General features: G+C 40.1%; 1 protein-coding gene and 1 long non-coding RNA gene across 3 annotated transcripts in view; one reads left to right on the forward strand and one right to left on the reverse strand.

Annotated features, from left to right (window-relative positions):
• On the reverse strand, positions 1–24,908 carry PARVG (parvin gamma). Of its 2 annotated transcripts, none has more exons than XM_040565592.1 (13): positions 24,558–24,908; positions 19,814–19,914; positions 19,250–19,314; positions 16,370–16,472; positions 15,175–15,315; positions 14,651–14,766; positions 12,398–12,453; positions 11,484–11,506; positions 10,239–10,300; positions 10,054–10,122; positions 8,856–8,957; positions 4,909–4,981; positions 1–3,747 (listed from the first exon to the last, which is right to left on the reverse strand). In XM_040565592.1, the coding sequence occupies exons 2-13, from the start codon at positions 19,890–19,892 to the stop codon at positions 3,668–3,670; spliced, it is 969 nt and encodes a 322-aa protein (XP_040421526.1). In that variant the 5' UTR covers positions 19,893–19,914; positions 24,558–24,908; the 3' UTR covers positions 1–3,667. The 2 variants fall into 2 exon arrangements, with proteins under 2 accessions (XP_040421526.1, XP_040421537.1); XM_040565603.1 differs by lacking the exon at positions 24,558–24,908 and adding an exon at positions 22,133–23,725.
• Positions 1–25,860, forward strand: part of LOC121073986 — a 110,230-nt gene that overhangs the window by 3,575 nt on the left and 80,795 nt on the right. The gene's annotated exons all lie outside the window — the stretch shown is intronic.

A 25,860-nucleotide genomic window follows, 5' to 3' on the forward strand; every position in this document is an offset into this window, starting at 1 on the left:
TTACAATCAAAGTTTACAGTTTATTAAACGAATAGAGGCAAGCAAACAGCGCTGCGTGCGCCGGGAGTCTCTGCTCCAGCAGGATGCACACCTGTTACGTAAGGCGGCTGGTTTTTATGCTCCTAGGCTAATACATATTCATTACTACTTCTATAAGAGGCAGGGTTATTATAATTGGTTTCCGGAATCTGAAACCCTCCCAGGGATGCCTGCGTATCAGTCTCTGGTGGTCTCTCGGGGGTCGCTCGGGCTGAAGGCTGGTGGTTTTCCTCCCAGACTTTTGTCCTTCAGTCGTCCTTCAGCTCCCCCTTTCTCGTTATTTGGTAGCCTCTGGGCCGGATTTCAGAAACTCTCGCAACATCCCGTGCAGTAGTCAGCAGTTTTCTCTAAAAACCCGCTTTGTTCTCTTATCACCTAGACTTGGGCCTCAATGTTAACCCTTCAAATCCCTTAGTGACACGAATTGCTAGACCATTCCTTACACTGACCCTGTAATTAAAGCTGTTGTGCATCTTCCACTTCCCTTAAAGTCATCATGGTAACTCTGCCCCCTGCACCTGCTCTTCTTTCCACAGACCTTTGCCACCTCACCTCTGCAAAGACACCTTCATATTTAAAAGGCAGAGTGTTTTGGAAATACAGGACAACAGAAAAATGAAATTAAGCAGGAGTCAAAAACACTTCAGATCTCTTCCAAGTCATGACCTTGCTACCCAGCCACAAGTCACTTCCATTTGAGAAAAGGACAACAACAGAAGCTGCTGTGGGGCTTTTCTCTGGCTCCAAAATTCCTGGACAACATACTGGCCATTTAAGAGAGAAACAGACTGTATTTTCTTTCTCAGAAAAACTTTGACACAGTCAGTCAATGACCCCACTGGAAAAATGAACAGTCACTGCAGGTAAACTTGCTTACCTAGCTACAGACACAATAAATGAAAACCTCAACACCTTAATAGTCCACAATGCTTTTCCATCAGAAATGGTTTACTGTCTAGCATTTAAACATGAATATTGCAAACTTAATTATATGTTAATGAAAAAGCTTGCTCAAAGCTTAGTTTATTCAAAATATAGTTAATTTGCAAGCTTAAACAGTAAGCAGCTTTGCTTTTCATTAACTTACACTTCAAATAGGAAAGGGAAACACGGTATCTTGATGTAAGGCAAAAGTAACATCTGAGAACAATAATATGTATTTCCATTTTCCCCAGTTTCATACTGTTGGAATATTCTTTTTAGCTCTGTTAGTTTATATTTACTATTCAAACCATGCCAAATCTGTGACTGTATCTCAAATGTAACGTGCTTGTATATTCTGCACTGGTTTATGGAGTGGGTGCCTATACAATGGATTAGTAAAATTCTGTAGCATGATTTAGGAATCAAACAAAGGCTCTTTATCAAAGTGTTCAGAGACATCAAGCATGTTATAAATTGGCTCATAGAATAGAAAAACAGATTAAAACATTCTTATTTGGTCTTGCTGTATTTTTTATTCAACCAGCTGTTTTCTAAAGAATTACTTGTTTATAACAGGGTTAGACAAAATGATGTTGGGAAGGGAATACAACCCTTTCTTTTATTAAATATCAAGAACCAGATTTGGTTCCCCTGACAAGAATCTGCAGAAGTGCAAACACCAGATTTACTTACACCAGAGGAGTGGGCCACAAAACTCAGAGCACGCAGAGAAAAATCAACGTTTCCTTGATGTGATAACCTCCCAACCAGGCAGCACCAGCTAATCCTCCCCCCCATGCCACCTTTACCCAAGGCATAGTCCAGAGGCTATAAAAAAAGCCACACACTGGAAATGACTTCTGGTCACAAGCAACAGTTATGAAATTCAGGTTAACAGACTTGGTGGAAAAGGCTGCACTGCTACCATATCTCTGCCAATTGCTCTCCTGCTCCCTCACCCCTACCCTCCACCAGAGACAGCCCAATTTTACCTGCTCAATAATGACGTATTGCACAACCTGCTTACAATATTACAGCAATGGCAGCGGGGATCTGTGAAGCCAGAACAAACTTTAAAAGTCTCCCGGTAAACTGTTTGAGCCCATTAAGGAATAAAGCAAGATACCTATGGAGACTTGCACATGAAAGAACAAGTATTTCTGATTTAAGTTTTTCAAAATGTCACATACAACTAACTTGTGTTAGGGAAGCAATTTGATCTTGCAGTTCATTTGCACCACACATTTGGTTTTTCTCTGTAAAAATATAACAATGTATTTATCGGTGCAAAAGGGATTATGCTCATAGCAGTCTGTAGAATGCTTTCCTTTAGCAGCTGTGCATTATTACCATTTTCAAAGGCAGGACTTGAAGACATCATCATTGCTATCTAAGGATCTTTCTTTGGCTGAGTGATCAAGAACTAGACAACAAATTCTCATCTGTTAATGTCACCACTTGTGCTCAGCGTGCTTTGGTGTCCTGTTAATACACAGATGGAGGATCAGATCAGAGGCCAAGTGTCAGAGCCACTGACTGCAGGAAATTAAATCAGTTTAGATGGAAGCCAAAATAATATCAAAACTTTTTGTTTTTTAATCACATCCCAAGCTTTATGTAACACAAACATGACATAATTTTAAGGTCAAGGGAGCAGATGAAGTTTTTGAAGGAGTTCAGATTTAAAACCTCAGAGAAAGAGCAAGGGTGACAATTGACATGAACTGTGGTTAGCTAGCTGCATCCAGGGGGGCCTGCTGGGTTGCATCAGGATGTTTGCTGGACAAATGCAGCTAAGAAAGTCCCACAAGAGTTTGAGAGCCCCGGCATCATGACTATGCTGTCAGAAGTGGCAGAAACTGAGCTTTGTTACTTCCATCAATGCTTCCCTCTTCCACCAGCTGCAGAGTAAGCCAAGCCAGGGTCTGTCCACCTCTATCTGGAGGGAAATGCAGTCATGTCAGTCTCTCCTGTAACATGCTTGACATCAACATTTTCGCTAGCTGCATGTTACACTAGGGCTGCAACAGCCTGAAGCTGGCCAGTTTGGCCTTAGCTTAGCAAGAAAATCAGGGCATCTTTCCATAGCTGTGCAGGTGACCCTTCTGTTACTACAGTCTCACATCGGCATGTGATCCTAGGTCCCTTTTCCAGATTCGAGTGAGCAAGTAATGAAACTTTTATCAAAGACTTCAATTATGTCATTAAAGGTAAATTCCGATTTCATTTTGGCTACCTATTCATCTGGTGTCCAATCCACAGTCTCCTGTCTGAGAACAGCTGGCCACTCGTGTAAATAAGTTTTTGAACCTGAACTTTCATAGTGTCTGTAATCTTCCTGGAGATGCCATGGTTGGTTTTCCCCTTCTCCTGTTTCCAGAGCAAACCAGAAGCAGAAACACAGGGTGGGTGTAATAACATCTTCCATATTCATTTCCAGAAGCAAAGAATCCAGAATCTTTTACAAGCATGTGTTACACTTTGCAGCATTATGGAGTCTCGAACGAACGAGAGAGAGAGAAAGAGCTACAGACACAGAACTACACAATTCACTGGCCCTGAACATGCACTAACTTCCAGTTATTCAGGGTGTGTGAAACCTTGCAGAAACACATATTTGAATATACAATATTAATACAGCAAATGTCAAACACAAGTGCATGCACAGCGGCAAACAGAGCATCCAAATTCTTGGTCTTGCTCTTCATGTTTCTTTAGTCTTGTATTTGGAATACAAGCAATACAGAATCCTCATTGTAGACTTCATATCTCCTTTCACAATATCTGTGGATGCACAAGAAACAAACAAAACAAAAACAAAACAAAACAAAAAAAAACAGATGGGAAGTGTTAGCAATCCCTGGAAGAGGAGGAGGCTGCAACTGCCCAAGAATCTTCCACATTTGCCTAGTTATAACATGAACGTAGACAGTCTAATTGCAACAAAAACCAAAACAGGAACCACAGAATTAGCAATTTATTTATGTATTAAATGAACATAAGGAAAAGGGACCTTTTGCTGCACTATCTTGCTGGAAGACAGGATAAATAATGCATAGTGAGAAATAATTCTTACCTAGCTCAGAACAAGAGGACAGAGTAGATAATTTAATAGAACTTTACACCTTTTTTTTTTTATGATTCTTCTGTGGCATGACTCGTGTCGGGAATTACCTTACACTATATTTTGCTTGTAATGTTTCTATCATGTTTTGCTGCTGTAGGTTTTTTTTTTGTTTTTTTTTTTTTTTAGTTTTCAGCTTCCATGTTCTAGCTAGGCAACCTGCTCTTGTGTTTAATAATTACGAAGGAAGACGATAACTGCTTTAGAGAGCTTACTGTTCTTACATTGTTGTAAATCACCAGAAGAAACACTAACAATGAAACACCAGCAGATGAGATCCTTTAACAGTAAATAGCGTAGCTGTAATAAGTACCTCTAAATCATATTAAATTCAATCACTAGCTGAGGATTTTCCCCATGACCTACCAGCTATTCTAGCTTTAGGTAGAGCAGTCAGTCTTTCTGATTCTCAGGACATCTTCTGAAATGTGTCTTCCCATATGAAACAAGTTTGTTTTTAAATCACTAAAACTTTTTTTGAGATAGGAAAACGGCTTTCCCTCCAGCTCAGCTGCTGCACTTTCACTAAGAACTGTCACTGTTCTAAATCTGTAAAAACTACTGACTTATTAAATGGTTTAAGTTTCGTGTAAAGTTACTGAAGTTATAGCAATGCAACATTTTTAGCATAGGAATAAAAATTGTTCAAAAACAATTTTCAGCTTTATTATTATTCATTCTGAATGAGGAACTATTGGGCAGTCATATAATAAAATGCATGAGTGCCACACTGCAGAACCTACTTTCTTCAATTACTCTAACTTTTGCAAGCCAGGATGTTAGCAATTCTATTCCAGACAAGTCTGTGTGTCATGACTCACCTTCAGAGTTCACAGAAAAATTTAGAAGACCTCCATCTGTCAGCAAATCCAATGCAAGGTTAACGTTGTGAAGCTGTGGATGAGAAAGGGAGAGATCAATATAACAGAAAGTACTTTCCATCTAGCAGCACAGTGCCCAGGATGTTTTTGAAAGCATTTCTCTAATAGCTGGAGTAAGATACTGATTCATAAATGCGTACTCACTTCTTTAGTTTTGATGGAGGTGCTCTTCAGGATTTCTATCAATTATCACATAAAATCAGATGTAAAATCCATCTCCAACAAAATGTATCCCATGAGGTGGGAAGAACAATCCATTTATTTAAAAATAGACCTTGCATGTGAAAGCCTTGTGCTAATTGATGTTTCCATGGGGAAAAGAGGCTAGATTCATAACTGGATCTAATAGATGCATGGAATTTATTTCTACTTATTTTTAAAAATTAATAAAAAAAAAGTCCATATGCTTACTGCATTTGGAACTATATATATATTTATATATAAATGAAATAAAAAAGATGTCTATATTTCATTAAGAATTACAAAGATTAGAAATCTTCTGATCAGCTACATTTATGAGGTAGAAGTTTCTGCTTTAATGTATGAAGATGTATATGCATGATAACAGTAGTGATGATATCCTTAATATTATTCAAGAGAAATCAAGCATACCTCTATGAATAAAGGTTGGGGTTCTTTTCCTGATTATTTTTTCTCTCTTGTTTTTCTTTCACGTCCCCACATAAAAGTAGCACCAAAGGCATATACAGTAATTATGAATGATATTTTAAAATGATATAATATCCCATTTACTAGCTTCTTACTAGCTTAAGGGCAGCTGTTTATTTGGATGGTAATTAGTAGGCTCCCTTGCTCTAATGAAGTACGTGTAAGAACTTCAAATTGTTTCTTCATAAATTCCTTAAGCTACTAAGCAATTTATCCTTCAGGAGGTACATCATAAAATGCTGCCATGCTGTTCCCTATTATCTTCTGACAACAAGCACTGGGGTCCCACGTGCATAAGCCAAGAAAAAACTGTGTGCTCTGAAGTGAAGTAACAGATTTCTGTTTTACCAGGTTCTGTGATATACAAGTAACTGAGACTGACAGTTTGAACTCAAGCTTTTTTTCTTCCTTTCATAGTCAGCACACAGGAGAGCTTAGGCTCATACACATCTAAACAATTTTCTGATCAGAATGAATAAATAAAATGTTTTCTTATTTAATCGGCACAGGTAAAAAGGTCACATTTTTCCCCTTGTAAGCATATGAGATTTACAAGGAAAGATAACATGCAGATTTCAAAATAAACCTTCAGACAGAAATACTGATAACTACCTAAGAAAGGCAACCTAGAAAAATAAGCTGTTCCATCCAGCTGCATTTCCAGACTCAAAATAGCTGGCAAATTCTCTAGGATTTACAATCTGACAGAGACTGGGACGTTCGGGGTACTTCAACTCCAGGACTCTTTTGACAAAATAAACCAAGTCCGCAGTTTTAATAAACATAGGGGCCCTCCCAGGTTTCATCTCCTTACCAATGTTCACCCCTGGTTCCAGCCTGACATATTTCATGATTATATCCTTTGTCTCAGGACACATGCTTTTCTATCAACATGAGAATATAGGTCTAGATCTTATTTGCAATTTCTTATAATTTTCATTGTTTGTAACGAACACCCAGAAAACTTGCACCAAATCTACCCACTCACAACATGGACTTCTTGCACCTGCAGGCCAGTCACCTCCAGGATTTTGGCTCCTTCTTTCCTCAGCTCTCCAGCCCCTCTAATGTCCTCCTTGCCCTTTTCATTTTTTGTTTTTGTTTTCCTCTTCAGTACCATTGCTTTAATCCCAGTTCCCTCTCCTTGTGATTCACGAGGTGTACGTATCAGCTTCGAGCTTCAAGCTTCCAGCTTGAGTGAAAGTTGATGCACTGCACTGATCTCAATGGCGTGCGTGGTTGTCACCATTTTTATAACACAAATGACATATTTTAAATCTTAGCAAAGGTTATATTTTCACACTTTACTGTACCAATTAACATCAAAAATGACAGGGAGGAAGATGCCAAATGGGAATTGAAAGACATTTTATGTACAAATGACAGTTGAACCATGGTAGTTCAATATTTTTAGCTATATTGTCATCCTGCCTTTTTTTTGTTTTGAACAAACAGAGAAGAAATAAATGGTAAATATCACTTGGGCAAAATGTTCAACTGCAAGTCCAATACTTTAAAGTAACATTGCTAGAATGTGTAGTATTGTATGGCACCAGTACACAATCCCATTGTATCCCCTTCTCTGGGGCCAGTGAACAGCACATGCAACAATGTAAGAACTAGAAGGTCTGAGCTCTGGTTTGTACCTAACATTTCAGGACATCTCATTTCTTGAAAGAGATCTGTGAGGCCTGAATAGGGCTAATCCAAAAAGAAAAAGATTACCTACAAAATATTAAATGAAAAAACAATAATCGACATCCTCTGAATGAAATTACTAGAAACGTTAAAAGTTTACTTCTAATTCAAGGAACCAGAGCACACAATTTTGAAAACAGGGCAGAAGAAGAGAAAGGGAAGGAAAACAAATGCAAGTAAGTGCTTTGATTTTATTTGACTCAACCCTTTGAAATATGTTTTCCTGTTCTGAATCATCTTAGATATAAAATCTAAATTTTCCTAATACCTTTAACAGTCATCAGCTTACAGCAATGACTTTTTGACAAAATCTGAACCTAGGTCTCAGACAGTTGTGCTTTTAAATGTTTTAATAAAAAGCCCCATAGAAGTATTTATTATTTAGTAAGGGACCCTTGAGAATTTTCATCACAGATAAATAGTGCCCAGGGTGATTAATTGTGGTTAGACTGGGAATCAAGAGAAAGATTCATTTGTGTGGGAAACCCCAAATGCAAATCACATCAGAGGAGAGATTCCCATCTCAGCCAGCTCTCAAACAAAAAGGATTTGACACATTTCACCTTCAGAGATCTAAATTCACACAATCCAGAAAAACCAGCCAGGGTCTGATATTTTTCTGAGCTATCCAGTGACTCATGGGAAAAAAGTTCCGCAGTTTTCACTGATTTTATGGTGTGCAGGCATACAAAACCATCAACTAATGGTTATCATTGGTCAGCTTCCTAGAAGTGCCAGTGATCCAACATGGTCAGCAACTGAGTTTTTGTCTCCTCTGTGATCCTAGCCACACAACAGACAACTTGAAAAGATCTCAAATATCCCAAAATATTTCAATATCATGGATCTGTGGATGAGGCTTTCACAGCAGCATCCCAGCATCCACTACCTTCTGGTTGATCCCCTTTTTTCTTTGGAAGCACTGATAAAATATGCCTGTTGGAGGCTGAGAATGGAGCCAGGCAAAGCTGGCTGGGTAGATTACAGCTCCCAGCCTTGGGGGAGGAAAAGATTCTCAAGAGCTTCTGAAGCACAGAGGGGACTTTCAAAATGTTCTGGTCATGTCTCAATTAAGGTATATTTTTAGGATGGTGTAAGGAAAGCTATATGGATCCAGTTCTGTTTTGCACAATATGTCATCTGGTTAAAGATGTCAGTTGTAGGACAGACCTGTAGGAGGATAGCACATCAGTTCCCTGCCACAGAGAGCCTCTGATTTTCACTGGAAGGCTTCAGAAGCATGTATCTACCTAAATAAATGCAAGTAACAATAGTTTGCCTCACATGAGACAATAATTAGTTTTTGAAGGAGAAAACAACCTGTCCCAAAGTACTTCAACAGCACCTAGTGCCTGCTTTTGGATTGTCCCAAAGAACTACCAGCAAACACCATGCACGCATATGACTTTATATGCAGCAGGAGTAACAGTAAGACATAGGGCTCTTCACTGGCATATGGAAGCAATAAATACACAAGATGTTTGAAGCTTCAAGCTCTAAGTGATTAAATAACAACTTACCATCTCTGTGGTGCTGGCTGGAGTCAGGAAGAAATCCCTTAAATTCAGAAAGTAACCCTCCAGTTGTCCAATTAACAGAAGTAAGATAACTCCATCTGCAAACTAGAAGAGGAACAATCTGAATATTATTTATTATGTGGGCTTTTAGTAAATTCCTCAGATAAATGCCATTCTAGTGATAAAGGAATTGCAATGGTACTCTGGCAACCAGACGGTCCAATGACTCAGCTTCCTTGACCTCTTAGACGGTGAGCTTCATATGTACTTACGTAATGCTGCTAAGCTCATATTAGTAAAAATACGACCTTGCAAAAGGACAGCTATTAAAACAAATTGTTCCAGATGTGAAAAGACTTCAGACGACCACAAGCAGCAAACACATGACTACACTTATGCCTAGGGGCTGAGATTTATGACAAAACCCTCTCAGAACTTCCTTCCTCACAGCTGCCCACCAGAAAAACCCAGAAGAGCAATGGAGCATGGCTCCACTCCTCGTCTATGCAGTGTAAATCACAGGGACTGACACTGCATCCAGGGGCTGAGTGACTGAAGTAAAGCAGGACTTGATGGCTGATTTCTTCTGCCATTACAGTGCACGTGTCTGCAGAAGCAGAGAAAGAAAATGCCACCGGGGATGTCCCCGAGTTCACGTTTGCTCGCTCCCCAAAGACAGCGTAGGTATGTTTATGGGACCTGGGAAGGTGATCCTCAGGTGCCCAATGAGCACTTCTGCAACTTCATGGACTCTAAAGAAGCTTGATGTTCAGAGGATGGGGTTTTGAAATTTAATGAAAATCAGGCCTTCCTACCCTAAAGCAAATCCAGCATTAAGGATCACTAAACACCAGCAACCAACCTGGCTTTCAGTGTAATTGTCAGAACAAGCCTCATTTCCATCCTGACAGAAAGAGTATTCAGGAGTTCTCTGAAAAATGTACTCTGAAAAGCAGGACTCTGAAAATTACTCCGTGTAGCATTACAAGGACCATGCAGTATTCAATACAACGTTATATTTTACCACTACTTATTAGCTTCAGAAACTTCAGAGACTGAAGCCTGACATGCTAACCTAAAGCTAGATATAATTGTGATGTCACCAAGTTTAAAATTGCTACAACAAAAAGGAGGAAACATAATGGTAAAAGGAAACACTTGAATGACAAAACATGTTGACATACAGCTCAGAGCAGGCTACCTGAGATTCCATGTCTTTCACATTTAATCCTAATTTTCCAACATGCTGGTTGACGAATTGCAAAAATACCTAAAGAAAAAATAAGGGGAGGAGAGAGGGAAAGGAAGGAGAATTTTATTCAGTGAAGTTATGAATTATGTTTTACCCTACAGATTTTAATGTCTATTAAAGAATAAACAAATTACCTTTTTTACATCATCCAGTCTATCTGGAGCACGGCTAAATAATTCATCAAAGGCATCATCCGCTGTATCAAAACAACATTAATTGGTATTATTTGGAACAACTGGAAGATTCCTCCTAAAAGCCAGAAACAGAGAAGCCCCTGCTGTGAAGGAGCTTCATTGGGTTTGCCCTCCCTCCCTGTTAGGGTGTTGCTGCAGGAGCGCTGTTAAGAAACAGGTGGATCCATCGCAGCTCTGAGCCACAGTCTGCAGCCTGCAACAGTCTCGCCAACTAGAGAGCCCTCTTCTGGAGCCATGCTCTGGGACTTTGCTCTTTGTTAAGCAAGCTGCTTTAAAAATAGAGACAGCATTCTGAAGAGTGAATTTCAGATTTCTCTTTCCAGCAGAATCAGCCTACTGGAAGAAATACCTAATTATGTTTTTTTTTTCACTATTTCAGCCCACTCTAGAGGCCACTTAGCAGAAGAAGTGATAAATACATATTAAATGATATATTTTGCACCTCTGCAAAGATTAAAATGTTAACATAAAGGGCACAGCAGAGAATTAAACAGTTGCACTGATTCACTGGGGATGAAATGTGCTCCTTTCCAGAAAGGAGGAGCAGCTCATGGAATACAAACCAAAAGCCTCACACCGAAGCTTAAGCAGTGCCCATACCTCCTACATGCTTTGCACACGTGGACATTTTTCACCTCAGGTGTTTCATGCCCCTCAAAAGCCCTAAGGGTAAAATCTCTGTGGAGGCTGCTTTTTCTACTGAGCTGCCTCCCACCAGCAGATTCCAGAATCTCATTTGCAGGCTGCAGAAAGGAAATGACATTGGAACTCTTTACAGGCAATGAGAAGCACAATCCTCATGGCACTGTGCTCATAAGTAGTTCCAACAGAGAGAATGTGATCAGTGCACACTGATTATTTCTTTTAATTCAAGGCATAATTTGTCCCTTACTCGGGGCTTCTCTGCTGGATCATCAACCCACTGTATCATTCCCTGTCTCACAACCCATCCATATTTTGCCTGCAACCCATGGGCAAAGCAACCACCCCATTTTCAAACTGTTGTGCTGATCTCAACAGACCTTAACAGGAGACATTTGGAAAAAAGTGCTAGGAGAAATCCATGAATCTTCACTAAATGTAGTGGGAACACACTGATTTTTTCATGAGGTGAAAATGGATCAGAATCTCAGACATAATAGAGCATAATAGAGCAACACTGAATTTGGCAATGCCAATACTTACTTGACTGCTCTTCTAAATTCTCTCTAGACGTGCAATAAAAAAAGAATTAGAAAAAGCATTCAGCAGAATTAATCTTATTCATAAAGAAAGCTTATCTGGACCATCAGGCATCTTGTAAAACAGGAGATACAGTGCAAAGTGCCATTAACTTTATGTTAGAGTAGCTTTCCAACAGACATTTTTAAACACACTAGATATCTGTGTAGGCACCTGGAAGCGTATGAGTTTTTAACTGGCCTAATAAACATTTATTTTATAAGCACAATCTGTAATAACCTCTTTCAATAAGCTGCTCATGATATTAGAATTTGAAGATGTTCTAACGTATAAAAGATGATAGTAGAAAAATCTGTTTCTAGTTCTTGGAATGATCTCCATATTTTCTCAGTGTATAAACGGTATCCTACTACTCAACTCCTTTAATAATCACAGCACCTCACAAACTCAGCAAGCTCAAACCTTATTTCTTCAACAGTAAAATAAGGAAAAAACTGACTCATTTATCTTGAATTATGGACACAATAGCAATGAATTAATAGTAGATTTAAACAATTGTGGCTTTATAAAATTTCCTGTTTATTTGGGGACATAAAAATTTACAGTACTAGATGTGTATTACTATATGTTACTATAGTCCATGGCAATAACAACCTCAGAAATACTTATATACATTCTCTTACAGAAGTTTAAATAAAGAGTAGAAGAGGAGGGTATTATAACCTAATACCCAATCTGAAGAGAAAAAAAAAAAAAGAAAAAAAAAGAAAAGAAACCAGAAAGTTCACATACATATATGCATGTCTGGTTTCATGATTTTTGTCATCATCGTGATCCCAGCTATTTTTTCTAAGGGAGAAAATACCCACAGTATTTCCTTTCTGATTGACAGTGTACAAACCAGATATATTCCTTACTTGCTTCCTGTGATATATTCCACCGCACTTGTCATCCTTAATCCTTCGGAGGTGTTCTGTTAAACAAAAAATAAGTATTTTTGGTTTAGTTACACAAAAAAATCTGAAAGCATTAAACACACTTTCACAAACTGTTTGCTGTCTTAAATGATTACCAGAGAGCATTTATTTAAGAAGTCCAGTACAATTAGTATAGGCACTTTCAGAGGTTGCTGCTCCCTTCTGCTCTCTTCCCTCCTCAACCAGAAATGACCTGTTTCCCCAGCAGAGGAAGCCAAAGGAAAAGCATGAGGCCCCTCAGCTGGTGAAGTTCAGAGACTGATGTGTTCACTTGGAGCCTTGACGAATGTAATAATCTGTTCAGGGCAGGCACTGATTTATTTTGCGAGTCTCCCTGCATTAAGTGTTCAGTTTTACAGCACCAGAAATGCTCACCTCTGTCTTGTGACGACCTTGCTCCGTATCCTGCCACCCATCAACAAATCCTCTAGCTGACGACTTAGGTTAGGTGGGTTGCTTAGATTTAAGATGGTGATTCTCACTATTTCTGGAGGTACTTTGGGCCTCTGTTTACAGAATCACAAAATCATAGTAGCATTCAGGTTGGAAAAGACCTCCAAGATCGTCTAGCGCAACCCTTAACCTAGTACTAAAGTCCACCACTAAACTATGCTACTAAGTTCTACATCTAAGCATTTCTTGAAGACCTCCAGGGATGGTGACTCAACCACTTCCCTATTCCAGTGCCACACAACCCCTTCAGTAAAGAAATTTCTCCTAATATCCAACTTAAACCACCCATGGTGCAACTTGAGACCATTTCCCCTCATCTTATCGCTTGGTGCTTGAGAGAAGAGCCCGATCTCCCCCTTGCTACAACCTCCTTTAAGGTAATTGTAAAGTAGAATAAGGTCTCCCCGAGCCTTCTTTTCTGCAAACTAAACAACCCCAGCTCCCTCAGCCACTCCTCATAAGACTTGTTTTCTATATCCTTCACCAGCTTCATTGCCTTTCTTTGGGCACAATGTGTTTATGATCTTGTACCTTTTTCCCTCTGTATATATCACCTTCCTCAATAATTTTCCCTTCCTGCCCTAAGACACTCTCAATCCCCTCTTCCAAGCCTATGCCTCATGGGCTTTCCTCACTTTTCACCTAACAATTACTGTTCCATTGGGTACATTAATTTCTCCTATGAAGAACCAGCTCATAACCATAACCCCATCATCCCTGTAGCTACTCTTCTCTCTCTCTCTCTCTGTTTATCTCTCAGGGCTAATATCCATTGCCGATGCTGCGGTTTCATAGATAATCCCTCCTGATTTCTGCACAGCTGAGGCACTTGCAGCCACACAGGGCACTAGAGGGAGGGCTCTTTTACAGAGTCTGACTTTTCACTGATGGGATGGATCCACATGACAGGAGCATCTGACTGTGGCACAGCAGCAAGCAATTAGACTCCAATTAGAAATTAGAGGGTCTATTTGTGCCTAAGTGGTAGGCTGGGATGGGGTCCCAGAAGAGGCTGTCCCTGCTGGACACTTTGAAACCTCCTGAAGTGAAATACACAGCTTAAGTGCATACATGGTCCCAGTTCCAATTATGATCCTCCAAAGAGGCAAAGTGTTAGGTAATGCCATACAGTGTGCAGGGCTTCCAACATGACTGAATTGCAACCGTACTGTTAAAACTGTGACACAGCTGTGCTAATTTTTGCAATTGTATCCCAAATTGTGGTCTATCTGATGTTCTCTTGAAGTCCCAGAGCTGCCTTTAAGAAACACAATAGAGGAAGAAAGCATGTAGATCTCAGCTTGTAGAGAAAAACATAAAAATGTGACCCTAATGGACAGTAAAGACTCCCTTCCACTACAGAAATAAATCCTCAGCATTAAACCAATGTCATGATCAAAGAGTGCAGGCTTCTATTTTAAAACACTTAGAGATAAAACCAGCAAAATTTCCTCCTCTTTTTTTTTTTTCTTTACAGAGATCAACAGCTGTTTTCAGTTTGAACTGTCCATTTTTGGATCAAGGAGAAAAAAATGGCATAGTGTTTCCATCCTTTTAAAGTTACAGCATCTGAACTGAGCACAAAATGATGGTCTTGTCATTAAATTAAAAGGCATAGTTCACAGAAAATAAAAGTCTCTCTTTTACAGCTGCACACACATTTCTCCCTAATTCTAAGCAAACTAAGTCTTGTGAATGGTCTCTAGGATCTTCAGTGACAAATATTAAAACTATAATTACCTCAATGATGATTGTTTCCACTTGAACATTTGGAGGAATAGCCAGACTGGGTTGGAAGTGCTTTGCTATTGTGACCAGAAGATGCAGGGTGCTCAGTAAGTCCTTTGTTAAGATAGCTATTCCATGTAAAGAAAAGAAACAACAGTTAGTGTGCAAAACAATTAAACCTCATCATAATAAACTAAGTAATATCCCTGTGCAGAGCATCCCAGAGTCATCAAGGGCTATAGCACAGGCAGGACATTAAGTTGGGGTTTATATCATATGATGATTCAGCAATAACACAAATTAAAAGTCCTTTCTGTGAGACATACACAAGGATGTTGAGGGCTGTTAAGCCACAATCTCAGAGGATGGAGTTGCACCCAGTCAGCATCAGATATTCCTGTCTCACTTGTGATTCAAATAGTAATTGCAAACAGATCATTTAATTACTGCTCTGGCACCCCTTTGCGTCACAGCAGTCTTATAGCCAGGGAAGCCCTGGGATGAATAATTTTGTCCCATTTCACTTCGGAACCTACATTCCACACTCCATTTCAGCTGACTTTCATCCAGTTGCAAACACTTATCCATAGCTTCCAGAATCACAGAGAGTTTCTGCCGCTGTTTTTTTTCTGTTAATGCGATCTTGTCAACATCCAGCTTGAGAGATCCTAGTTTTTCTTTGACAGAGAGCCCATATGAATAAGGAAGCATTTAACACCACCACAGAGAAAAAGAAAATATATATAAAGTCATAATAAAGCACACAAAGTCTTGTTTTAAATCCCAATACCATTTAATAGCTTCCATGGCACAGACCCATGACCCACAGGCGTATGCCTTGTTAAACTCCTGAACTCTCTGAAAGCCTCAGTAAAATCAGTGAAGCTCTACTCACGGGGAAGTACTCAGCCCATTCCTTACAGCAGCATCCCCCATCCACACATCGCACTCCACATTGCTCCTTTTCCTAGTGGAAGCTACAGGAATCTGACGAGTGAATCTTTCCTGGGGATACTGCACAAAGGCCATACCAACTCACATATATTGAAGAAATCCCAGCTCAGGCAAGAAAACTATGAAAATAAGCCAATCCAATTCACACTGCTCTCTTCAGCCTTGGGAAAAAGGAAATATGACTTGAAAGGCATCCCCAAAGAGAGTGAAAGGAGAAAGAAAAATAAAGCAGAAACAGGAGAGATGGAGAAACAGAAATGGTTCAAAAGGCCATTCCAAAAGGGCACATATAAAAAGCACATATAAAAGCACATTGTAGTATACAGACAGAGCCTCTTAGATTTTCACCAGTTCCAGCTCAGTGTATTAAACCTGGAACCTTTTCCTTCTTTCCTACTTTTTTTTTTCTTTTTTCTTTTTTTTTTCCAAGCTGGAAAACATATAAATTGTAGTGCTGATCCCATGATCCCATCCAATGTTTCTGGTAGCATCACAAGTCACCTTTGTACTCTCGGCTTATGAACTCCTCCCTCTCTTCAAAAGGACTGTAATTTCACACTTCCAAGTTAACTTTTTTATTATGTTAACTAGCAGCCAAAAAGACTTTCTGAGAAGAAAAATAATTGTATAAAACAATAGTGGATCATCAGGCATTTGTTCAGAATTACCATTATCACAACTTGTTCATAGCTTTCTCCATTCAAGAGGATGTTTATTCTTTCTTCAAAAAGTTCCTCCAAGATTTATTTGGAAGCTCAAGTCAAAGAGGCAGCTTACCCAAGAGATGATGAAGTACCAGCCCATCGTACAGATCTTCTTCCAGACTTTTAACTACTATGTGCTCCTGTTTCAGAGTTGTGTTAATCCAGTCAATCAATAACTGTGGAGGAAAACAAAGCAGCTGAGAATTAGACTCTTGTTGTTTGGACAAGTCCTCAGTGCTATGCTGTGTTTCACCTCTTTCTTTCATCCCTTATCACATCTCATTTTGCCTTCAACCTCTACTTCCTTTGTGCTTCTTGATTCTTTTATAAAGAAAAGGAAAGTTAAGTGGCAGTTAGTTCTCCCTAATAACACCAGGCTCGTTGGCCAATTTGAGGCAAATTTTTAAGTGTGGTATACACCTCAAGTTATATTCCTACGAATTTTGTAGAAATAGATACACAGATAGAGAAGCAGACCCTATTCCCAATTCTATTAGGGAAAAGGCTTCAGAGTAGACTTTCCACCCTCTGCCTATATTAGACATGAGAGAATTCACACACAGAAAAAAGTTTGTAGGAAAAGAGGCTTCACTCATTCTGTGAGTTGTTTCCTGCAAGCAGGAGACCAGAAGAGCTTCTCAGTATTTCTCCAAGTACCTTCTTTACCCATACATGCTAATATAAAGGGAAGAGGATTTGCTGAAGCAGAACTGAAAAGCAGCAGCACCAGCCGGCTGTTAATAAGAACCTCTTTCAAAGGGACGGATATTGCTCCTATTGATATTGTTATCACTGCAAACGAATATTTGGAGTTTGTTGTACTGACAACACCCTCCTTACTTGCTGTAAGCAGAAGACAATTCATAGCAAATCCCTGTAAGCTAGCCAACAGTAACAAAAATATAAGAAATGGTTTGTAAAAATAAAATAAAAATCTCTGAGATGCTTTAAACTGCTTGAGGAAAAAAAAAAAAAAAAAGGCCTAGCTCAGGCACTTCCCTGAACCGAGGAGCTGACAAAGCATGTGAGCATGTGTAGCATACTTCCTCAACTAAGAAGTATACACCATCTTCTAAAGCAGAAAGCTGTGCTCCTCAGCTTGCAGGTTAAGATCTGGTGATGCTGTAGATGTGCAAGGGATAAACCTGCACCCCAAGTGTCACAGTACAGGCAGGTGGAAGTCAGAAAAGCAGAAAGTACTGTTAGACATGGATGTCTGAGATTCCTTGTTGGCTACCTCAGCTCTTCACAGCCATGGCCATAGCCTACAGCTCAGACAATTCTTTCAAGCCCAGTTATTGGGGCTCTACTCAGCTGTAGAGCAGAGTTGTGTCTAAAAATGAGTAAATCAGAAAAGGAATATTTAAAGACATTTGCTACTGGCTTCTAAATGTAACCATGTTCTCTTTTACATGCTGGTCAATATTTATAGTCACTACAGCGAGCCATTTCACATTTCCTAGTTCCCAAAAGCCCTTCAAAATAAAAATGCAATGCAAAATAGTTATTTTCCCAAGTGAGTTCCTTTGCTTCCCTTTTTCTTCTCTTGAAGGTAACTCCATGTCCCCCCCACTCCAACCTCTTCTCTGAAGGAGCCACAAACTCTTCAGATCAAGAAGGCTAGCAGTGGCACTGGTGGGCACCCAGAGGATTCCCTCCTTTGGGTCCCAATTTCTACCTCCCCATCTTCTACAGAGAGGAAGTTAGACAAGGAAAAACACTCTTTCAGGAGTCTCTGAGAGGAAATGGATTAAGCACTGAAGCTCACAGAAATCTTCATACAGTGAGGAAATCTCTTCATTTTTGGCAGTCTGAAAAGAACAAATTCAGTGTCTCTGTAGACAACATAATTGCATTTTGCAGCACTACCTTTCAGATTTTCTCTTTCATATAAAAACATTGTGAAAGCCTGACACAAAAATTAAATCTTTTTGATCAAATATGCATGAAGGTTTAAGAAAACATAATATAGAAGCATACATATTTATGGATTTATGAATGCCATATAACACACACATCAGCACAAAGCTTAAGCTTGTTTTTGCAATATTCATAACATTTTCAGTATCTCCATAAAGCAAGAAGTGCCGGTCTCAAAAGAGACATGCCACTTTTCTTCCAGGAAATTTCAGTATGCTAGCCTTCCCCTGGGCTATGGCATTAGAAAAACACAGTGATTGAATGCACAGGGGGAATTTTCAAAATTGCTTGGAAATAAAGCACTTTCCTGTGAAATAGGATTCATCCTTCACAGCTACCTCAAGCAGACAATGAACTGCACAACTGCTTGAAGGCTTTACTCCTGAATTCCAGTGGTGACTTGCATACCCTCATCCCTTCTTTCTCTGCTCTGTCTTATCCCCTTCAGGCTGCACCACAGCTTGCCCCAAGCTGGCGGTCACTGGCAGCCAGCAGACAGGAGGCAGAAGACAAGAGAGAAGACTGCTGCCAATCAGCACAGCAATCCCACAGCCTTTTTTCATGGGATCGGGAGAGCCAACCTGCATGTATTCAAACATCTCCCATTAGTCACAGCAAGTGTTGACGTGGATTTGCTTTCAATTACAGCCAGTTGTCCCAGTTGGATTCCTGTTGCCATTACGCTACTGATACAGCGAAGTCACAACCAGGTACTTCTGGTGCAACGCATCCATATGTCCCAGGTTACAAGAGAGATTATGCAAGGAACTCAGATTTTAAACCTACCCTCCATTTCACACACAGCAGTGACCACTCTGGTGCAATATCAGCACTCAAAATCTTGGCGTTGCACTTGGCAAAAGCCCTGGCTCCCTCGTGCACAGATCAAGTGCCAGCACCAGGACATGTCCACGTCCTCAGAGAGGGTGGGACCAGGGCCAAGGAGCCAGGTAATTTACATGGCTGAGCAGCCATGCAGCAGATGATAGCAACCCGAAGTGAGGGTTAAATGCTATAGCAAAAGAAACAGTACCAGTTTTAACTCCTCCAATTTGGGATTGTTGCTTGCAGTGGGTTTTATAAGTTTCTTCTTCTCTCCTATGAAAGGAAGCAAACAAGATCCATTACAATTATCAGACATGACTCAAGTTTTCTATAAAATCTGCTGTTGGTTTTACATTATCCAGTATCACTAACTGACATATGTAGAAACTGTCATTTTTTATTTTAACTGATTCTCTGTGAGGAAGAAAATGGCTTACCAGACTATTATGACTGCTGTCAGAAATTAAGTTTCAATATAATTCAAATCAATAAAATCTACAGGGACAATTCTGGAAACAAAGAAAAAAAACTTGGGCATGTATAAAATTTAAATCTCAGTTAAAGGATCAGCTAGAAGTTGTGTCACTTCTTAATGATCTGCCTTGAGAGAGTCAGATGCTAAATTAACCACACACACAGAGTTTATTTGTTGCTGATAAAGCCATGGGAATGCTGCTGAAAAATAAACAATTCATTTGTACTGCAAGTTTTCTGCTTAGCAATTCAGGTCATTCCTTGGACCTTTTTCTGTCCTGGCTCACAAAGTATGTACCTGGAGTGATGACATTCTCAACAAGGAACTGATTAAGGGCAGCAGGCTGTGTAAACACATTTAAGATGTCTGGATCCATTGTATTTTTCACTCCTGGTAAACTGTTAAAAGATAAAGGGGAAAGGAAACAGGAGTAAAGAATATATGAAAAGATCAAAGTGAGTGCTAGGAAGAAAACAAACTGAAGGGTTGTTTCTTTTAGTTACTATTTTTATGACCTATGGATTACTTCTAAAAACAATCTGAAAATACCTTCATTTTTTCTGCTAATAATCAGACTATAGGGGGAAAAAAGCCCTTTAGTACTAAAACTTGCCTTAATTCCAACTGTTTCATTTGAATTAGTTTAGTAAAATCCTATTTCAATTGAAAAGAAAAAGCTATCAGTTTTCTTGGTGTCAATACACATATGCTATAAAAATGACCAATACTTAAGAATTATTAAATCAAGAATGTGGTAGTTAAATTAGAGACAAGCTTATAAATATAAACAGTTTCCCCTACTAGACCATCTGGCATATTTGTGGAGAAAGAATGGCATACTTCTGGGTATGCAACCCCAACTTCATGTTAGAAGCACAAGCTGTTGCGTAGTGTCTCCAGGATTTGTACTTCATACACAGTCAACAAACCCCGAACTGTGGGTGAGGTTTTCCAAGATGGCTAGGAGTCGTTCAGAAGGACAGCAGAAGCCAGAGAATGGGGCTGTGGGAGCAGGGCAGAGGCCATATAACCCTCCAAAGAAGTCCCATCAAACAGAAGTTCACAAATAAGAGGTTGGAAAGATTATCTCCTACTTTTCTCAAAGCCTCAAATCCAACCACAGTGCAAGCAATGACAAGTCTGAATTTTTAACCACATGTATAAATTTCCGTGCATAAGGCTGTGCCATGCTGCCTACGCAGCACAAAAGCTAAAGCCAGGCTCTACAGGCATCTTACAGAGTAAGAAATGTTCACTTTTAAGTGCTTGCTTTTGTAGTCTTCATGTTCATGTAAAGGTTATTCGTTCAAGCCTATAGGACTAAAAAAACTAGGATGCTTCAGCTTGGCAAAGTGTAAAAGTTAGGGACAGTAGTACCTGAGTGGTCTCTTTTAAAAACAGTCGCAAAAAAGTAGGATGGCTCATCATTAAACCAAAGGTAAGTTAACTTCAGTGCAGAAGAAAGCAGAGTTATATACTGCAACTGTATGTATAAACGATGGCCTGCAGAGGTGGGAGGACTACAGACAGATTGTGTCTCTGAATCCCGGACTATCACGGCAGCATCTGCACTAGCACAGGCCAGAGGTCACATCCCTCCTGATAGTCCTAATCTCCATAAAAACCAGAGTAGAGCAGACAGCAATATGAGCACCAGGAAGGCTTTTTACACTCCTCTGAACGATGCGTTCCCAGCTGCTGGTGGAAGTGGGGCTCCAAGGAGGATAGACTAACCAATAGTGCCACTAATCAATAGTGCCACCTCCTTGTGGACGGGAAACAGTCTCTGCTTGCTGAGGTTCAGTGCTGCAGGGCCACTGAAGGAGAGAGGAGGCAGGTTTAGTTCCTTTTTAAAAGAAAGCAAGATGCCTCACGTGGCAGGGTCACACAGGAGAGGGCTCCTACTGTCTACCTGAGACACCTAAATTAGGAGTTGTGTCTCTCAAGGCTCCCTATGTAGTCAGTAGCCATGGACAGGCACCTTTAAAGAGCAATCCAGAGCATTTAAATGAGGGTCTTGCCCCAGCTTGCATTTTTCAGCTACTCCTTCATGCTGTTACCAAAAAGACAGTCTGAGCTGCTAAAGCAGGTGCTTGCAGTTAGACATGAGGACTACCCAGCCCTATAAGCACAGTGGAGCAAGAGAGTTTCCGCAATTGCTATTCACACTGCCCAGAGATGGTCCCCAAAGTGGCATTTCTCTGATAGCTTTATACTCCAAAAAGCACAGTGCCACTCCGCAGGCTCAGTATTCATTAAAAGCTCCAGTCAAAGTGCATTATGAACATGTATTTTATCACAGATTTTGCCAAGTTGAAACTATTGGTAGAAAATGGCAATTAAATGCTTTTGCATATCAGTCTTGGAAAACAAACCGATATAAACAAATACCCAGCAAACCATTAGGGAAGAAGGGTCACAAGAGAATCTGTCACTATAGTGGCTGCAAAACTGAATGATGTGTCCAGAAACATGGTTGGTAATGTAAGATAGTTAGGAGAAATTGAGTCATTTAGTGCCTGAGGAGCAACTGAACAATCTGAGACAAGACTGTCCAGATGGAATAAACTGGGAGGGAAAAAGTAATTAATACAGAGAAACTTAAGTCCAACTTACTTTTAAATTAGGTTTCTGACATCTGTTATGCCTTGGGAAGTCACACTGATAAGCCTTATGTAATAGTCCATGTAAACCACAGCTTATACCAACTCAGCTTTGCTGCAATACCTAGCTTGTGTCTCTCTTACACTTTTTTTGAATATTTACACATCAAAATAATGCATACTGCCTGCCACATCCTCAGTCTCTTTTGGCCAAGGAACCCAAACATCAGAAAGCTACTCTTTTAACATTTGGAAGCCTGTAAGAAAGGGTCTGAAATTGAGAATTTGCAACAACAAAAGCTAACGTACTCCAGGGCCTCAGTCCCGTGTGCCCTACTTGGTCAGAATGTTAAAATGGCCATACTGAGTGAGAAAAAATATCTTATACCCAGACCCTTACAGCACCCAAAGTCAGATGCTTAGGGGAAAAACAAAAACAAAACACAAACAAAAAACAGAGCATACACAAGATACTTCCCTAAAACACTCTCATGAGCTTCAACAGCCTGCAGCTCAGCCTTCCTAAAGCAGAAGTGGGGTCCTAGTAGATGCTGCCAATAAATTTACTTCCCATGAACTTCCCGGCCAGCCCTTGAAGGTGTTTATCTCTTACCATTCAGCTGCAAGGAGTTGAAGAGTGTGGCTTCACTTGGCATGGGGAACCACCCCCTTCTGCTCGCTCTGAACCTGGGCTAGCTCCCCCTGAAGCTCCCCACTACACATGGTGAAAAGGAGACCCATTGATTCACCTTCTTCACATCACTGTTACTGTACTACTACCCTACACCCTCAACAGTCATCTCTTTCCAAAGCTGAGGAAGAAACACAGCCTATGTCTTAGTCATCCTTTGCAGGGAAACCAGTCTGACCCATCGGTCATCCCAGATGCCCTTTTCTGAACCCTCTCCAGTGCTACCACATGCTTTTTTTACTGCTGGGAAGGAGAACCATGCAGATTTAGGGAGGTGCCCTGTAATGTTCACTGCACTATTCTGCACTCCTTTCCTCCCAATTCCTTATGTCATTTGCTGTTTTGATCACTGCTGAGCTGACACTTTAATGGAAGTCTCCATTATATCCCCAAGATCTTATTCCTAAATAGCAACACTCCGCTCTGAGCCCATCGTTTACCTGTAGAGCTTGTATTGTTTCTTTCCCCCTCCTCACATTTATCCACATGGATTTCCAACAGCCATTTCAGGGCCTGAGAACTGCAGCTCCTTAGCATTTAATAGACTCATTACTTATTACTAATAATTAGTGTTCTCAAGCAGTCCCTCATGTGGCAAGACTCATTGCTGTGAGACTTGATCCAAGGCAGTAGCCTTTCAAAAGACAACCTGCTGCAGAAAGAGCATGAAATGGAACATGACAGGGTTTGGACTCCTCCCTGAATTTAGCTGCTTAATGAGAAATAGGAAGGGATGGGAGATTTGATTCTTAACCACAAGCCTCCATGTTTGCTGCAACTAACCTTTGCAGATCATCACTTAAATTTGCTGTCCATGCCTGTTACTGATGTTCTATTTTCTCCAGCCTCCTGCATGAATTATTTACCACTACTCGGAGAAGTGATCATTGTAGGAGACAACTGCTTGAATATAGATTGTAGTGGCATTTCACAATGGAATTTTAAAATAAAATTCAGCTTTAATTATTCAAATGAAAGTATTATTTAATTATTTAATTGTTCAAATGAAATGGCTTAATTTGGTCCTTCGTCTTTTACTGAGACATCACAGGTACACATACTTGTCCATTTTAAAGTCAACAGGTGTTGTCTTTCTCCTGTGCCACTTGCTGAAGTACAAACAAGTGAATTTTAGTTCAGCCAAGAACTAGGCTATCGCATAATGTTGCAATGCAACAATGACAGATAAAACAATTAATTCTCTAAGTGGGCCAGATCAATTCACTTCTCCTTGAGCCTTCACACAGTCCGGCTCCCAGATATCCTTTACATATGATATAAAGCATTAACAAGTGAACAGCAGTCTCTGACATCCAAACTGACCATAGAATATATGCAAGGCACTTACTGACGTTACCAAGTTGTTTCAACTGTTGAATTTCCTGTTTGAAAAACACAAAAGCCCTACTCCGCATTAGCACAAACACATTTCCTAGGAACAGTTTTCTAAGTAGATCAGACAAAGCAGGGAATAAAAAACAATTCTGAATGCCAATGATAATATTTCTGCCTTCAGAAAACCTGAATTAAAAAATAAGAGAAAAAAAGGAGAACATGCATTGTCCACCCAGTTTAAAACTTACTTTTACTTCCTCATTCAGTACCAGACTTTTCAAGAGCTATTTTTGCTCACTAGCATCAGAAGAGACATTGTCTCAGCAAGAACAATCCACGTGGATGCAGGAAGTTTTACAGATGAAAAAAATAATCAAAACTGCACCCATAAGAGTCCCTTTCCCAAACTTACTATTCTCTCCTTCAGTAATTTTCCGGCAGCTCTTGGCAGATCTTCTCACGGCAAGTGGGATGCAATTTACCAGGAGCTGAGGCTGCCCCCGAGGCTCGGCTCCGTGCTGAAGCTGCAGCTCCCGTGCAGGGCAGCACGAAGCACACACACTGTGCGCGAGGGAAGTTGCACCACGCAGTACTGACTGCGCTCAAAAATGAAACCAGAGATGCATCCGGAACCTCATTGTCTGTGTGCTTGGTCCCTGCTGGAGACTGGAATAAACAGAAATACAAATGCAGGAAACATGCATCCCTGCAACTCCTGAGATGCCAAAAAATAATAGCAAGATACTGTCATTCTTCCACAGTACTGCACCGTTTACTAGTCCGCTTCTTGGGGGTGGCTCACAGAGCAAATTTTCTTTGCATTTAATAATAGAACAACCAACAGCAGATAAAATCATCATGCTACATTACACCTTTAACTCATGGTCCTTGGAGCACTTTCTAAGGCAGATCGTCATTTTTCTTTCTACCTGGCAGAGGGAACCAAGGCAGAAGGAAATGAACTCATTTGTCCTTGGACAGCTAGTTAGCCACACCACGGTCCAAAATGCTCATCTGTTACAAGAGTTACCTCCGCTAGGCAGTGCTGATGCTCTGCGCTCCCTTTTTTATCACAGATTAAAGAGGGAAAGCTCCCCACAGCCATCACTTTCCCTGGACATCTCCTTCAGATATCACTTACAGTTGTTAACTCTTTCGGAAAGAAAACAGTGATTCTGCAGTCCTCCATGAAATCCCAGAATGAGACAGTAGACAGCCACACTAATTAAGCTGGTCTGGTTTAATGCTATTAAGGGACTGACTCCTGTGTTTAGCTCCACACCATAGATGAGAACTGATAGTTCTGCATGAGCTAAATGGGATAAAGGAAAGTGTGCTGAAAACAGATTTCCAGCTGCCATGAATTCCTAGTGACTGAGAATGTAATCCCAAATCTTTCATCTAAAGGTCAAAGTGAAAACTTAACTGTATTTTCTAAGCAGATAAGCACAACATTACAGCAAATCAGAAAAGACCTAGAGTACCTTCTTATTTATGCAGGAGTGCCTGCCACAGCCTAGAAATGTAGAGAGAAAAACCAAAAAGAACGTACAGTTGGAGATGCTGTTGCAACCTTTAGACAAATCCAGTTTCATACCAGCAGGCAGAGGAAATACAAAGAATTAAAAATTGGGAAATTGATCTCTAATTACTAGGTCTCTCAGTGCTTCAACTAGCAATTCATCTTGTTTCTTTCCTCATTCACAATACAATGT

Source organism: Cygnus olor, chromosome 1 (assembly GCF_009769625.2).
Source record: "Cygnus olor isolate bCygOlo1 chromosome 1, bCygOlo1.pri.v2, whole genome shotgun sequence".
Lineage (NCBI taxonomy): Eukaryota > Metazoa > Chordata > Aves > Anseriformes > Anatidae > Cygnus > Cygnus olor.

What these genes read in the sequence shown, in the direction of transcription:
- PARVG (XM_040565592.1), bottom strand. Translation starts at nt 19,892, where the DNA reads ATGGATCCAGACATCTTAAATGTGTTTACACAGCCTGCTGCCCTTAAT. An exon ending in GGTACTTCATCATCTCTTGG is followed by an intron (nt 15,316 to 16,369) that starts GTAAGCTGCCTC and finishes TCTCTGTCAAAG; the next exon opens with AAAAACTAGGATCTCTCAAG. An exon ending in CAGCCAGCACCACAGAGATG is followed by an intron (nt 4,982 to 8,855) that starts GTAAGTTGTTAT and finishes TCTCATCCACAG; the next exon opens with CTTCACAACGTTAACCTTGC.